Raw genomic sequence first — 15,615 nt, 5'->3', positions numbered from 1 at the left:
AACATCGGTAGACATAGATTAGAGTAGAATCTTGTCTCTTCAGGAATAACACGTATTTAAATACATGATCGCCGTATATAATAAGAGAATGTCAAAATATATCTTTGTATATTATAACATTTATTTTTCTAAAATAATTAAATTTTTTCGTTATAAAAATAAAATAAAATAAAAATAGCCTTTATTTGTAGAAGTACAGAACATAACATATGGTACAGGATCCCTAGTATAGTTTTCATCATTTATCACTAACAAGCTGACCCTTCGTGAGAATTTTTTCGTTAGATTTTTTTAAAGGTGTAAGAGAAAAGACAATAAGTTTTCATATACATATTTTAAGTAAATCAGTTTTTGTCTCGTGTAAAGTTTACCTTGAAAGTAACGTAGCTTTGGAAGTTAGCCGTAAATATATTTTAATAGAAGTATGAAAACCATATCTGCTTATAACCAGTTCCAAAATAAAATCCTCGGGGAGTCTCACTGAAGTCGGTCAAGCATGCGTATCACTTGTTAGGCTTAGCACTATACGCTCAAGATTTTTTCGCTCTACAATACATTTTTACGACTCTGAATTTTCTCGGGTGGATAACAACTAGGTAGAGAGAGAGAGAACCGTCTTATAAACACTTTAGCTTAACACACCTCTTAAACCCCACATGTGAAAATGCTATTACTATTGACAGAAATAAGTGTGAGGGCAGTGGCTATTGAAACAAATGAGTTAATTTACCCGTCTGAGGAAGGTAATGCACATGTATGTATTATGTATGTCTGTACGCTGATATGTATTTCTGAATTTATATAATTTTGTTTGATTCTTTAGCACGTTATATAGCCCAAACGACTTTTAATAATATTTAAAGGTTTCTCGTTGGATTCGTCAAAATTGTTGGAGTGATATTCAAGGGGACTGCAATACTTTCCTTTTTTTTAGTTATTTTCAACCAATTTCAATTATTGTTTTGTTTTTAACAGTATTTAACGTTTGATTTGTTAAGGAAGAATGAATAAATAAACTTGTTTTCACGAGAAAGGGGAAAAAAATAAACTCGGAATTTTATTTTCACGAATTTTATTCTGTCTTATTTTTTTAAGATGATACTTGTCATAAGATTCATAGTAACGGTTAGATAATATGATCAAACAAACAAACAACATGATGTTGGTGTTATGTTGCAACGAGAATAAGGATACACATAACACATAATATTATATGTATTAATAATCATCGAAATATTACATACATGTAATATATTATGTATCAATTGCAAGTATATCAGTCGTACTGAAATTATTGTGATGATATTTTTTTGTAGGATTTTATACAGAAAACAGTAATAAAGGCTTATTGGTATTCATTTAACCAACTATTTAATATAATCCAGAGATAATTAAAATCTTATTTAATTTGATCCAAACATTCATGCTTATAATATTTCGATGACTACAATTAAAATTGTATTTCATTTATTTGGAATGTTTTCATTCAGACAGATTGGATTTATAAATACAAAAGTTATTGAAATGTCAAAAAGAAGAAAATTTATGACCACGATTTTACTGTACATAACAATAAATAAAATCTGATACTTATCTGTCGACAGTAGCAACAAATAAATTTAAATTCATTTGAATAGTGGTGGAATATATTTGTTACCGCCCGTTGCCACTTATAAAATATTTTTCTTGTACTATTTCATTTAATATCGATTCTATGAAATTGACACGATTTAATCAATGTTTACAAATATTGGAGTATTAATCAGTTTATGTTAACGTAAATTTCAATTCTTTTTACATCTAGAACATTGACATTGGGCAGTGATTCGAATAAAATATTCAATTTAAATTAATTTAATACGCATAACATCCATAGTGAATATAATTTCCCATCGAGATAAATACAGGGAAAATTTGACACGAAGTCAAATAATATTATAGTATTACAGTCTTTAAGGTACTAATTATTTACAATAATAACGCCATTCAGAACGACGTTAGTCTAGAGTGAGATAACAATGGGTTTATCATGAAACCGTTAAACTCGACGTCAGAAATTTCGTAACGCATCGTACGTATAGTCCACGCCAAACTGCTAGTCCGCTCCGAATATAGATACGAATCGCGTCGCAATAGCAAAATGCAGATATTAGCAGGATGAATACAGCGCGGGTCCCTCCCGGCACCCGTCCGCTGCCCGCTCTCGCCCACGGGTACATAGTTGCGTTGGTGTGCCCTTACGTTACGAAGTATATGGTAACTAAACCTGCGCGCAACAACTTCAGAGCGATCTAGCAGTTTCGCGCGGACTATACCTTTATAATTCAAAATGTTTATGTACAAGAAAAACAATATTATTCATTTACACCCGACTTCGCTTACATTTACGATACACTATAGACATTAAAATGTACCTGTTACGTCATACACTTATGTACACTGTGTTTCAATTTACGATATTTACAACCGTGCTTTGTCCAGTGATTTTGATTTTAGTGTCTCTGTCACTATTCATTTCACTTTACACATAATTGTAAATATCCTCCATTTCTCATACGTTCATCTCGGACATTGCTGCCTGGGGGACCCTCGACTTCTGCGAGAAGTGCTGAGAGGGGGGCGAGGAAGGAGGGACCGACCCATTCCCTGGAGTTTGGGATTGTCCGGTCTGAGCTTGCACATCTGGCAGATTACCGCTACTCATAAACGTCGCATTCTTCGGCAGAGTCATACAGTTCGACGCATTACAGATCTGGTTCTGATAGCTGAATCCCACTTTTCTTGGTAAAGTTGTGCATTGCGCTCTATTCGTCGGACTCTGTTTCTGCGACAAATTCGACATCTGAATTCCTGTGTGGCAAACATTTGGACAATTTGCATTTGTAAAGTGTGGTACGCGGTTTGTCATTGCGATAATTGCATTCTTATCTTGATGATCTATATCTACAATCGTGCTCGAGCTTTGCGAATGGCCAACAAAGTAATGAGGATGTTTAGACGATACGCTGTCGAACGTCGCATTGTGGTTTCTCTTTTGCTGCTGCAGTGCTTTTACTTGTAACCTTGTTTTGTCCCGTTGGTAGTACACGCCAGCAAAAATAAGCACGTTAAGGATAAGTAACGAACATCCTATCGCTATAGTAACGCTCAAAGCGGTAGAATAAGCCGTGTATCCAGCGACTTCATAATTGGATACGTCTTGAGCGTGCGTGTTATTGTTCGGTTGGCTTTGGGTCACCGGCGCACCCGGGCGAGCCGACATGACGCTGATGCAAGTAGTCACGTACGTGTCCATTGTTGTTGAGGGCACGTCGAGGGTGACGTTGTAGGGTTTTCTATAGAGCTCTAGAGTGGGGTCGTAAAAGTTGGCCCGGGTAAGCGGGTCGGGTCGGACGAGCCCGTCGTAGAGCTCCGGGTCATTGTGGTTGCGGAATAGGTTGTGTTTTGCGACGACGTCCTTCATCCCCGCGCGGTGGATTTCGGGGATCAACCGCAGCCACACGGACAGCTGGTGTGCCCGGTAATGGTTCTTCATGCGTGGTTTCATGCCTGTAATTGAATTTTGGGTTTGAACCGGACAAAATATTTGGGATTAGTTTCGGGGCTTTCGGGATACCTTTTTACATGTATGCTTTTTTGTTAAAATTATATGAGACTGAATCTAAACTTTATACGAATTCTTATCTCGTATGTAACCGTCTTTTTGAGTTATTGCCTCTGTGAAGTGAAGATACCCATAAAATATAAAAATAATCTTCTTTAAGAGAGATTTCGTATAATTGCGGAATTCATTTGAAATATAAAGTAACAAAATGCTTTACTACCGACGAATGAGAAAACAATTTAATAAGTAAGCAGCTGGCAATCTTAAATAACTAAGTTATGAAAAACAAAATTAATTCGGAGGACTCCAAGGATTTCGGACAACTCGTGAAAACTTTGGAATTGCTAGCTATTTTCAATTACTAAAGTTAATAATTCTTGACACGTAAGGTGCTAATTAAAGTTGAAATTGTTTCCCATCCCAGATTGCGACTTGATTATGAAGTTACTGAGAAATGTGATTATGAAACAGAGTAATTAATTACTGTTTGCATAAACCTTAAAGATTCTTATCAAAGTTAATTGATCTAAACTGAAGTATTTCAAATACAAACTCACATGCAGAACAATATTATGTTGTTAGATTTCTTACAGATGGTACGAATTTAATTATGTCACTGCATTATTCTGAGTTAGTATTTATTTTCTTTTTCTTGAGAAAGTAATTATAATATTTCTTTAGAAGGTAGACATTCATGTATATTTCTTACCGATTTCCAAATACTTTTGGTGGAGGGTGTCATACTCGTCCCAGACGATGCTTTTGTATCTGTTGCGTTCCCTGGAGATAGGCAGGACTGACTCCTGACGTTGAAGTTCATTCGGATTCCTGACAAAATAGACTTTTTTAATAAAATTTGTTTGATATTATTTGGGTCTGGAAATAGTACTTTACTTAAATATTACTGGATAATCTATAGGAAGTTTATTGTTTTAAAATAAAAATGATAAATTCCTCGATATCGATCGATAGTATGCGAATAAACTTTCGTTTTCCATTGTATAAACATATTCTCCCATACATTAGGCACGGGAGAATATGTTTTTCATTTACAGTGCAATTTTTTTCTTTTTTTTTTATGAAAGCGACTGTGGTGTGGAGTTCAGAAAAGTTCTGTCGTCGGTTGGAAAAACGTGATACCTTCGAAGAGGTGAGAAAAGAATGAAGGTGGATTCAAGGAATTCAATATAATGTAATTAAAAACTTTGCTAACAACTTTTAAAACAGATATTCGAAATAACGAACGTTATTTTATTAGCCGAAACGCCAATTAGGAGAAACAAAAAGAAATTATTCATTTCCGCGACGATTTGAGGGCGCTCAAAAATGATTACAATTATATTCTTAGAGAAATTTCCACAAACTTATTAATAACGTAATGAAGGAAAACACTCCAGGCGAGGAGCAAACTGTCAAGAAAATTAGCGACAATTGTAAATTAATCACTTTATTGTTCGGAGGAGGGTCTCCGGAAGATATTATGTATGCGTGTTAGTTTGTACAGTATGATAATCAAGATATTAAGGGAAGGAAGTCCATTGTTTACAGAGTCCTCTCAGGATGGTGGATTCTGAATAACGCACACCATTAAGTTAATAAGCAATTGAGAATATGCATGAGTGATCATTTCTGTTTTGATATGAAATACAAGTAGAATTATATAGCACGTGGACGTTTTATAATTGTTTTTTTATTCTAATTACGTACGTGAATGAAGTATATAGTTAGCTTCAATAATGTTAAAAGGCTAATAGTGTTAAGAACTAGAGGTAGAAAATAAAAAAAGCTCAACTACTTTCAGAATGTAGCCCATGTTACTCCTACAATTTAGATTAATCCAAAGACTTCTATTTAAAATCCGTGTAGCAGTTTGGGCTGCTGGGATGAATGGAGAATGATACATACATATTTTTGGCACTAATTTTAGATAATATAAAAGGAAGAACAACTCCAGGTTTAAAGTGATTAAAAGTATCCAGACAAGGTTATAGACCGCTGTCCAATCATAATACGAAATTGTGCAAGTTATAGCTACTAACGAATCGCTCGACGTCGCTTAACTTTGTAGACTAGTAACCAACTACATAACCACAGGGACTTTGTAGATCGGTAAAAACTATGATCTTCCCAAGCTACACACATCCATTATAATAAATTCAAAATTATTAGTAACTTTTGCTTTGCGGAACAATATTGTTGTGAACTGAGCACCAAACAAAGCTAGCTAAAACTTTTAGCTCTTACAGTTTAATGGATTTTAATGTTTTGTATCAAAACATTAAACCTGACAGCCGTGTAGCCAACAGCTGTGTGTGAGAGTGCTGTAAATGTTGGTGTATTATTTGAGATGGAAAATACTTTTGTATGTAATACAATTTGTTAGTGCGAAGTTGACTATGGTATAGTAAATATAAAATCTCCATTAAGTAATTTTATATTAACATTCATTAGTAATATGTATTAGTATATTTTGAAGGTAGTGGTAACCAGAAAGGGTTCTCTTTTTGGTTCAATTCCGGCGGCATCGTCATAACAGCAGAGTTAAGCGCTGCTGTGTTCTGGTTTGAAGGGTGCGGTAAAACATACTTCTCTAAGGCGTCCTAGCTTGGTCCTCAGTTGTAATGGCGCATCTGTAGCTGTCCTCAGGTAGGTTATCCAATCCTATCTGGGACTGATTACAGATGTCCATGGGCGGCAGTAGCCACTTACCATTAGGTGGACTGCATACTCGTCTGCTACTCCTATATTATAAAAAAAATCTCATCATACTTCATTCATGATCAGCAACTTAAAAGTAGATTCTTTACAGAATTCGGTTTGAAGGTATTTCGGTACAGAGAAGAAGTGGCGCAAGAAACTCCATAACACAAAGTTCGTTTTAATGTGGATTACAAAACTTTCGGCTTTACTTTAGAAAAAACTTGCGCAAACAATACAAAATACATTCCATAGACAAAGGAAACATTTACTAGACATTTCAACTAACGATAACACGTGTGGATAATGTCTAAACTAAATGTTAGTACAATTTATACGGGCTGCTTCCCGCTGAGGTTAGCGCAGGTGGCGTGCGGAGCAAACGGTTATTATGTGGTGCGTTTGGGAAGATTGGGGCAATTATTATTATGCTTTAAGAGATCCTTACATACGTAAGTCATTATAATTTACCTATTTAAAAAAATAACCATATTAAAATATGTTTTATTGTTCTTATTTGTGTTTATTATAACAGCAGTTACAGTAAAGGGATTGCAAAAATTTCAACTGTCTTTCTAAAAATACCGGTTTGTGGTGTGGAGACACGTTTAATATCAAACTTTATGGAGTTTACTCCTTAAGAAACGATTTGAGTTATAAGGCCCGGTACGGAAATTTTATGAGGAGTAAAATCAAGTGTAACACGAAAAGGTGAGGCGTAACGTAGAAAGAGACAAACATATATATCTGTAGGATTGAACGTGTAAAAGAATGAGATGGAATACATTACACAGCGTATCTCATTCTCGGGGTCTCCTCTTTGCGCGATACTTCGTAGTCTCACTGTATAGTTCACTACCTCCAGTCTGAGAGTTGAATGTGTGCGTATGTTTGTACGTGTGTGTTGCGCGCTAGATATGGTACACCTATTGATGCGGTGTTTTCACGATTCATAACTCATGTAACTTCCGAAGTTCACGGATCGTATTTCAGTTACCACAAACCTATAATTACAGTATTTAAGAATGATATTATAATTCAAAGTGAAAGAAATCAATCATCCTAAAATTGGATTTGTATAAATTGAACACAATTATTATTATTATTATTATTTATATTATTTTGTAACATACTTTATGTAATACGCATTATTGAAGTAATATAAATAATCCGAATAATTACAGATATATGTTTGTTTCTCTTATCATTTTAGCAGATGCGTTCATTTACCCTTTTATTCTATTCGATATATATCATAATTATCGTTCGTAAGGAGTAAACTCCAATCGTGCGTCGTAGCTGACACACACACACTTTTTATTTATTTATAGTATTTGTTGTTATAGCGGTCACCTTTATGCATACTCAGTATAAAATTTCAAGTGTCTATCTATTACGGTTCCTGAGTTCTGTGACAGACGGACAGACAGCTCCGTTTTTACCCTTTGGGTACGGAACCCTAAAAATCCTTATAGAATCATCTTCTGTACGCCTTTCACTAGTTTTACACGAGTTTACAAGTAACTCGAGAGGTTTCATATTTTTTGCGTGAACCTTGATTATTTTTTAAAATAAAATTAGCCTAAGTTACTGTAATAACACCAACTAACTGCCACTTAAAGTTCCGTTCAAATAGTTTCAGCTGGTTTAGTGATTAGCCTAAACAAACATACAGAAAATCATTTTTTCCAAAATTTCAATATTTTAATCTCTACGTTCTTTGCAGTATTCTTTTTAAATGACAATAATCTACCATCTTGAAAGGTGTTAGGAGAATAAGCGGCAAATCGGATTGTAGTGCGGTAAGAAGTTTACTTTCCGTAAAATAAATTGTAGTGAAATATTTTTCGTAGTGGTGAAATAGTTGACGTTCAATGAGCTGTAGAAATCAATTTTGATTAATTGGCATTCAAATTTAAAATTCGATGTAATTTGATTACCCATTGTTTACAATTTCATTATCCCATGCCAATTAAGTGATTCGTATGCCATAATGCTTAAATTTTCATTGCAATAAAATATATTTGTCTATTAAAATTATAATAACAATTTCATACCTAATATGCGACACATTTGTATGAAATTAATTTGTGTTCAGTAATCGTATAATGATATGCAAATTTAATTAATGTTTTGTGGCGTGTATCACGGTTACGAAAAAATAAAATGCGTATTTGAAGTTATATATTGTCCCTTGTTTTAATGGTTTTACTCTTATTTTGTCATTCCATATTTTATTGTTTATTATTATAATAATCATATTATAATGATATTAGCTGACCTGGTAAATGTTGTGTTGCCATATAAATAAAAAAAAATGTTAAGGGTGCACAACCCTTATCACTTAGGGGCATGAAAAATAGATAGTAGCCGATTCTCAGACCTACTGAATATGCATATAAAATTTGGTGAAATTCGGTAAAGCTATTTCGGAGGAGTACGGTAACTAACATTTTGACACGAGAATTTTATATATAAAATAAGTAGGTATAGTCCGCGCCAAACTGCTAGTCCCCTCTGAAGTTGTTGCGAGCAGGTGTAGTCATACAATTTGCTATGGCGATGCTATTCATTTCTATATTCAGAGCGGACTAGCGGACTATACTATGGTAATTAATGGCTTTAGCCAATTAATCATAGTCATCTGTCATCAACGCATCAATAAGTAAACACTTCTACCTGATTCCCACTGATAAAATAAACATTTTTTCTTTCAATCTGAATTTGACCATGGCCTAAAAACATTTTGGAGAAAACTCATTCCGTAATTAATAGTATTCTGCATGAAATATCCAAAAAGCAGCATTGATAAAATGTTTTCATCGACATAAAACGCGGTTTTAAAACATTTTAAAATTTGCGGGTAGTTTTGATACAGCGGTTACGCGTGAGTGCTTTTTGATGCTGCTATTAGCAATTTAATATTCTCTATACATATTTTTGCCACAAAATGCTTTTATAATACACTAACATAATTGATTGACCGGACTACCACTATAGCTAAAAAATACTTATAAAAATGTTCCTCGTTTATTTTTTAGTTGGTATTTATATTTTTGGAAAAGCAAATGAGCTTGTTGTCCACCAGACGGTAAGTGGCCACTGTCGCTCATATACATCGATGATCGACTACACAGAGAACAGTTTCGCTCTGAAGCTGATCACAGAAGCGTTGCGACACTTGAGAGTAAATGTACTCACTCATATGTAAATGTAAGTCACGCTAGAAATAGGAGTTATGGTGGTCGTTCCGGTCGGACCATTGCCTCTAAAACCATTGAGTGCCGTTCATTTAAAGACTTTGATATCACTTTGCATAGAAGGTGGTAGAACCCTTTGCGGTTCGATTGCTCCGGCGGCACCACCGCCACACCTATTTCTTCCTAATAACACCAGTTTTAGGTGCTGCTGTGTTCCGGTTTGAAGGTAGTGGTAAGGGAGACATACTTTTTCGAGGCATTCCAGCTTAGTCCTCAGGGGTAGCGGCGCATCTGTGGCCGACCTCAGGTAGGAATATCTAATCCTATCATCTGGGGTTGATTACAGATGTCCATGGGCGGCAGTAACCACTTACCATCAGGTGGACTGTGTGATCGTCTGCTACTCCTATATTATAAAAAAATCTAGTAGGCACTGTCTCTCATACACAACCGCAAATAGGATTGAAGTCCTATTTGAGGTTCGCCACAGGCGCTTTTCTACTTCTATACTACTATAGATTTTATGGGAAACTATATTTAGGACTTAACTACACTCCGTTGCAACAACTAAAAACTAAATTTTATCTTATATGCGTATTTGCAAATATTTATTTAGCAATGCTCATAACAAATTTATTTTAAATCAGTATTTATATCCTATTATTTATAATACATATCTACATTCTACATAAAGAAGACTGTATTATTGATCGCGACACAATAAGTAATTCCTCTATTGACGAGTACTTTGTACTGAAAGGGACGTTTGATTGAATCCAAAAGGGTAGAACCTTCGTATTGGACATTAGGGAGTGTTCCTGCGAGTAAAATATTCCGGTGAGTTTGAGATAGAGGGATGGAAGGTTATATAGGCAATTTCGTTACGGTTCACTTGGCATAGTAAAAATATAGAACACGCAGAAAGTTCAGGATTCGATCCCCGGCCAAGCCTACTTAAATAATTTTTAATTCCTTATCACAATCATATACCTATCATAATCTCTATTTGCTAAACTAGGGACAAATATGCTAAAAAAGGTGCTAAAAAAATTACAATATCCTCTTATTTTCCTTTAAGGCGTTCAAATACACAATTATCATGAAATTATTTAATTGACAAATTAATTATAATAAATATCATTAAGAAATGAATATCAAAATTACTTTATAAGAAGTTCGTTCGCTACTTATCAACTTAACTTTTTTGTAAAAAAGAAACTTATAATTTGTTTCCATTGATGATTAATATTTCTTATTTATTTCAATTAAAAATCCTACTATCAGATATCTACACGTAGTCGTCTGATATATTATTATAGTATTGTCCGCGCCAAACTACTAGTCCGCTCTGAATATAGAAATAAGTCGCGTCGAATAGCCAATTATAGAAATAAGTGGGACGAAGACAGCGCGGCACCTCTCTAGGGCTCGTCCACTGCCCGCTCTCGCCCACGGGCATATAGCTGCGTTAGTAAGGTGGTGGTGGTAAGGTGGTAGAACCCTTTGTGGTTCGACTCCGGCGGCACCACCGCCACACCTATTTCTACCTAATAACAGCAGTGTTAGGCGCTGCTGTGTTCCGGTTTGAAGGGTGTGGTAAGGGAGACATACTTTTCCGAGGCGTTCCAGCTTAGTCCTCAGGGGTAGCGGCGCATAAGTGGCTGACCTTAGGTAGGAATATCTAATCCTATCTGGGGTTGATTACAGATGTCCATGGGCGGCAGTAGCCACTTACCATCAGGTGGACTGCATGCTCGTCTGCTACTCCTATATTATAAAAAAAAGTAAAGTAGGTATAGTCCGCGCCAAACTGCTAGTCCCCTCTGAAGTTGTTGCGAGCAGGTGTAGTCATACAATTTGCTATGGCGATGCTATTCATTTCTATATTCAGAGCGGACTAGCGGACTATACTATGGTAATTAATGGCTTTAGCCAATTAATCATAGTCATCTGTCATCAACGCATCAATAAGTAAACACTTCTACCTGATTCCCACTGATAAAATAAACATTTTTTCTTTCAATCTGAATTTGACCATGGCCTAAAAACATTTTGGAGAAAACTCATTCCGTAATTAATAGTATTCTGCATGAAATATCCAAAAAGCAGCATTGATAAAATGTTTTCATCGACATAAAACGCGGTTTTAAAACATTTTAAAATTTGCGGGTAGTTTTGATACAGCGGTTACGCGTGAGTGCTTTTTGATGCTGCTATTAGCAATTTAATATTCTCTATACATATTTTTGCCACAAAATGCTTTTATAATACACTAACATAATTGATTGACCGGACTACCACTATAGCTAAAAAATACTTATAAAAATGTTCCTCGTTTATTTTTTAGTTGGTATTTATATTTTTGGAAAAGCAAATGAGCTTGTTGTCCACCAGACGGTAAGTGGCCACTGTCGCTCATATACATCGATGATCGACTACACAGAGAACAGTTTCGCTCTGAAGCTGATCACAGAAGCGTTGCGACACTTGAGAGTAAATGTACTCACTCATATGTAAATGTAAGTCACGCTAGAAATAGGAGTTATGGTGGTCGTTCCGGTCGGACCATTGCCTCTAAAACCATTGAGTGCCGTTCATTTAAAGACTTTGATATCACTTTGCATAGAAGGTGGTAGAACCCTTTGCGGTTCGATTGCTCCGGCGGCACCACCGCCACACCTATTTCTTCCTAATAACACCAGTTTTAGGTGCTGCTGTGTTCCGGTTTGAAGGTAGTGGTAAGGGAGACATACTTTTTCGAGGCATTCCAGCTTAGTCCTCAGGGGTAGCGGCGCATCTGTGGCCGACCTCAGGTAGGAATATCTAATCCTATCATCTGGGGTTGATTACAGATGTCCATGGGCGGCAGTAACCACTTACCATCAGGTGGACTGTGTGATCGTCTGCTACTCCTATATTATAAAAAAATCTAGTAGGCACTGTCTCTCATACACAACCGCAAATAGGATTGAAGTCCTATTTGAGGTTCGCCACAGGCGCTTTTCTACTTCTATACTACTATAGATTTTATGGGAAACTATATTTAGGACTTAACTACACTCCGTTGCAACAACTAAAAACTAAATTTTATCTTATATGCGTATTTGCAAATATTTATTTAGCAATGCTCATAACAAATTTATTTTAAATCAGTATTTATATCCTATTATTTATAATACATATCTACATTCTACATAAAGAAGACTGTATTATTGATCGCGACACAATAAGTAATTCCTCTATTGACGAGTACTTTGTACTGAAAGGGACGTTTGATTGAATCCAAAAGGGTAGAACCTTCGTATTGGACATTAGGGAGTGTTCCTGCGAGTAAAATATTCCGGTGAGTTTGAGATAGAGGGATGGAAGGTTATATAGGCAATTTCGTTACGGTTCACTTGGCATAGTAAAAATATAGAACACGCAGAAAGTTCAGGATTCGATCCCCGGCCAAGCCTACTTAAATAATTTTTAATTCCTTATCACAATCATATACCTATCATAATCTCTATTTGCTAAACTAGGGACAAATATGCTAAAAAAGGTGCTAAAAAAATTACAATATCCTCTTATTTTCCTTTAAGGCGTTCAAATACACAATTATCATGAAATTATTTAATTGACAAATTAATTATAATAAATATCATTAAGAAATGAATATCAAAATTACTTTATAAGAAGTTCGTTCGCTACTTATCAACTTAACTTTTTTGTAAAAAAGAAACTTATAATTTGTTTCCATTGATGATTAATATTTCTTATTTATTTCAATTAAAAATCCTACTATCAGATATCTACACGTAGTCGTCTGATATATTATTATAGTATTGTCCGCGCCAAACTACTAGTCCGCTCTGAATATAGAAATAAGTCGCGTCGAATAGCCAATTATAGAAATAAGTGGGACGAAGACAGCGCGGCACCTCTCTAGGGCTCGTCCACTGCCCGCTCTCGCCCACGGGCATATAGCTGCGTTAGTAAGGTGGTGGTGGTAAGGTGGTAGAACCCTTTGTGGTTCGACTCCGGCGGCACCACCGCCACACCTATTTCTACCTAATAACAGCAGTGTTAGGCGCTGCTGTGTTCCGGTTTGAAGGGTGTGGTAAGGGAGACATACTTTTCCGAGGCGTTCCAGCTTAGTCCTCAGGGGTAGCGGCGCATAAGTGGCTGACCTTAGGTAGGAATATCTAATCCTATCTGGGGTTGATTACAGATGTCCATGGGCGGCAGTAGCCACTTACCATCAGGTGGACTGCATGCTCGTCTGCTACTCCTATATTATAAAAAAAAAGTATGCCCTTACCTTGCTACGGAATATATGCCTGTAGTTGTGCGCAACAACTTCAGAGCGGACTGGAGAGGTTCCGCGCTGTCTTCGTCCCACTTATTTCTATAACAGGCTATTCGACGCGACTCGTTTCTATATTCAGAGCGGACTAGCAGATTGGCGCGGACTATATCGAGTTTCGATTCCCGGTAAGGCAGACCTCTGAATTACTAAATTAGCTCATTTACTACTTAAACAACTTATTCCTACTGTCTTAAGTGGTATAATTTAATATTCCCTTTATTCCACTAATTTGAGAAATCCTCTAACAATCGGCATGTACTGGCAAAATACTTAGTGACTCATTCATTCCACTAGACCTCCATTCCTATTGTTCGGCGGTCAAAGGCTGCAGATTCACTACTTTAAGCTTCCTTTGTAGTTGAGCTTAATAGAGTTGTAGGTTCTGAGCTGAGAATATACGTACTTATGGACGTAATTTATTGTATATGTTAATAACTTCTAAACTATCTGTAGATAATGGTTTCTTAAGTCAACAGTAAAAATGTAGAAAAACATCTTATATTAAGTCAATACAAACAAAAAGTACAAAAAATATGTTAATTAGTATTAAAAGTAACAGGTCAACATCATTAGTATCGCTTTGTCGGGAAAGACAACTACAATGTAGTTAACCTGTTTTTATGGTTATTTCATTTTTAAATAAGCAAGTAGCCAATTTATCAATAATCTATTAAAATTTTGATAATTGGACAAAATCTTTTTAAAATGTGTCGAAAATTACTTCTCATTCGATTTGACTGTAAACAATCGTAATTTTTACGTCAAATACTTATGTTGCCAACTTGTAATATGAAAAAAAAACTTGGAGAATAAACACATTGCACAGGAATTTCATATTAAGAAATAAAAAAGAACTCACCCGGTCCTCGCAAAATTAGCGATGTACAGAATAAAGGCTTCAGCTAAGGCCACTTCAGACTTGGTGTAATTTTTAGGAAAATGTCCCAACCCATCCACAAGCGGTGCGCCAAAGAGGTACGGTAACTCCTCGCCATGAACTGAGCCCATGCGCTGAGAACAAAGATAATTTTAAGCTTATGGCATACTTCCATGGATCGCAATTGCATACGATAATAATATTTGTCCTGCTTCATACGTAAGCCTTGACAATTATACTAAATATTGTGAAAATATAGTAAGAAGACTTAGAAGTCTCCGTTTAAAAGCTTATTCGAGAAAATTTAAAAGTTCAGGAGGCAATTTTTATAAACAATTATTTAAGAACCTTATTGTGGTAATGTGTTTGATGTGTGTGTAGCAATAGTACCGCTTTGAAGCCTTAGCTTTTAAGATAGATCTTTGATTATATAGATTCCACATGAAACAAAAGGAGTTCTTCTTCAAAGAGTTTCTAAAACACTTACCATTTGCATTACTTCCCTTATTTGCTAACTAAAGGTTTTGACATCACTCACCTGAGGATAATCACCATCCTTAGTCTGATAATCGAAGACATAAAAGAAGGTTTTAGGTCCGGAGTCAGGAGTACTCTTGGCGACGCTGAGGAAGTCTCCAGTCTGGACAAGTGGTGCTACGTATTGCGCGTCTGACAGCGCCAGAACTGCTGCGTCTCTCGTATTGATTGGATGCTGTTTGGAAGAGAATTTTGAAATTAGTCGTAAACTACATATTGCTTTTGGAATGAAGCAGAATTTGTGCTACCGTGTTGAGATTTCATGGGCATGGTTGGGTAAATGAAGCGTGATGAGCCATTCCAAGTCAATCATCTAATTAGTTCAAAAAGGAGCAAAGTAATCGGCTTC

General features: G+C 35.8%; 1 protein-coding gene across 1 annotated transcript in view; it reads right to left on the bottom strand.

The window, feature by feature from the left end:
- Positions 1-1,069: 1,069 nt before the first annotated feature.
- The window catches only part of LOC140747154 (neuroligin-4, X-linked), a 114,012-nt gene continuing 99,466 nt past the window's right edge, over positions 1,070-15,615 (bottom strand). Inside the window, exons 8-11 of the mRNA XM_073079429.1 lie at positions 15,268-15,441; positions 14,712-14,863; positions 4,314-4,432; positions 1,070-3,549 (exon numbers count right to left, since the gene is read on the bottom strand). Coding sequence (XP_072935530.1) covers positions 2,552-3,549; positions 4,314-4,432; positions 14,712-14,863; positions 15,268-15,441 — 1,443 coding nt within the window. The 3' untranslated portion in view covers positions 1,070-2,551. The remainder of the gene's footprint in view (positions 3,550-4,313; positions 4,433-14,711; positions 14,864-15,267; positions 15,442-15,615) is intronic.

This window comes from Epargyreus clarus, unplaced genomic scaffold (assembly GCF_041222505.1).
Source record: "Epargyreus clarus isolate Ecla_fem2 unplaced genomic scaffold, WU_Ecla_fem_2.2 ptg000014l, whole genome shotgun sequence".
Classification (NCBI taxonomy): Eukaryota; Metazoa; Arthropoda; class Insecta; order Lepidoptera; family Hesperiidae; genus Epargyreus; species Epargyreus clarus.
The sequence above is the reverse complement of the archived record's forward strand: the minus strand, read 5'-3'. Positions and strand labels throughout refer to the sequence as shown.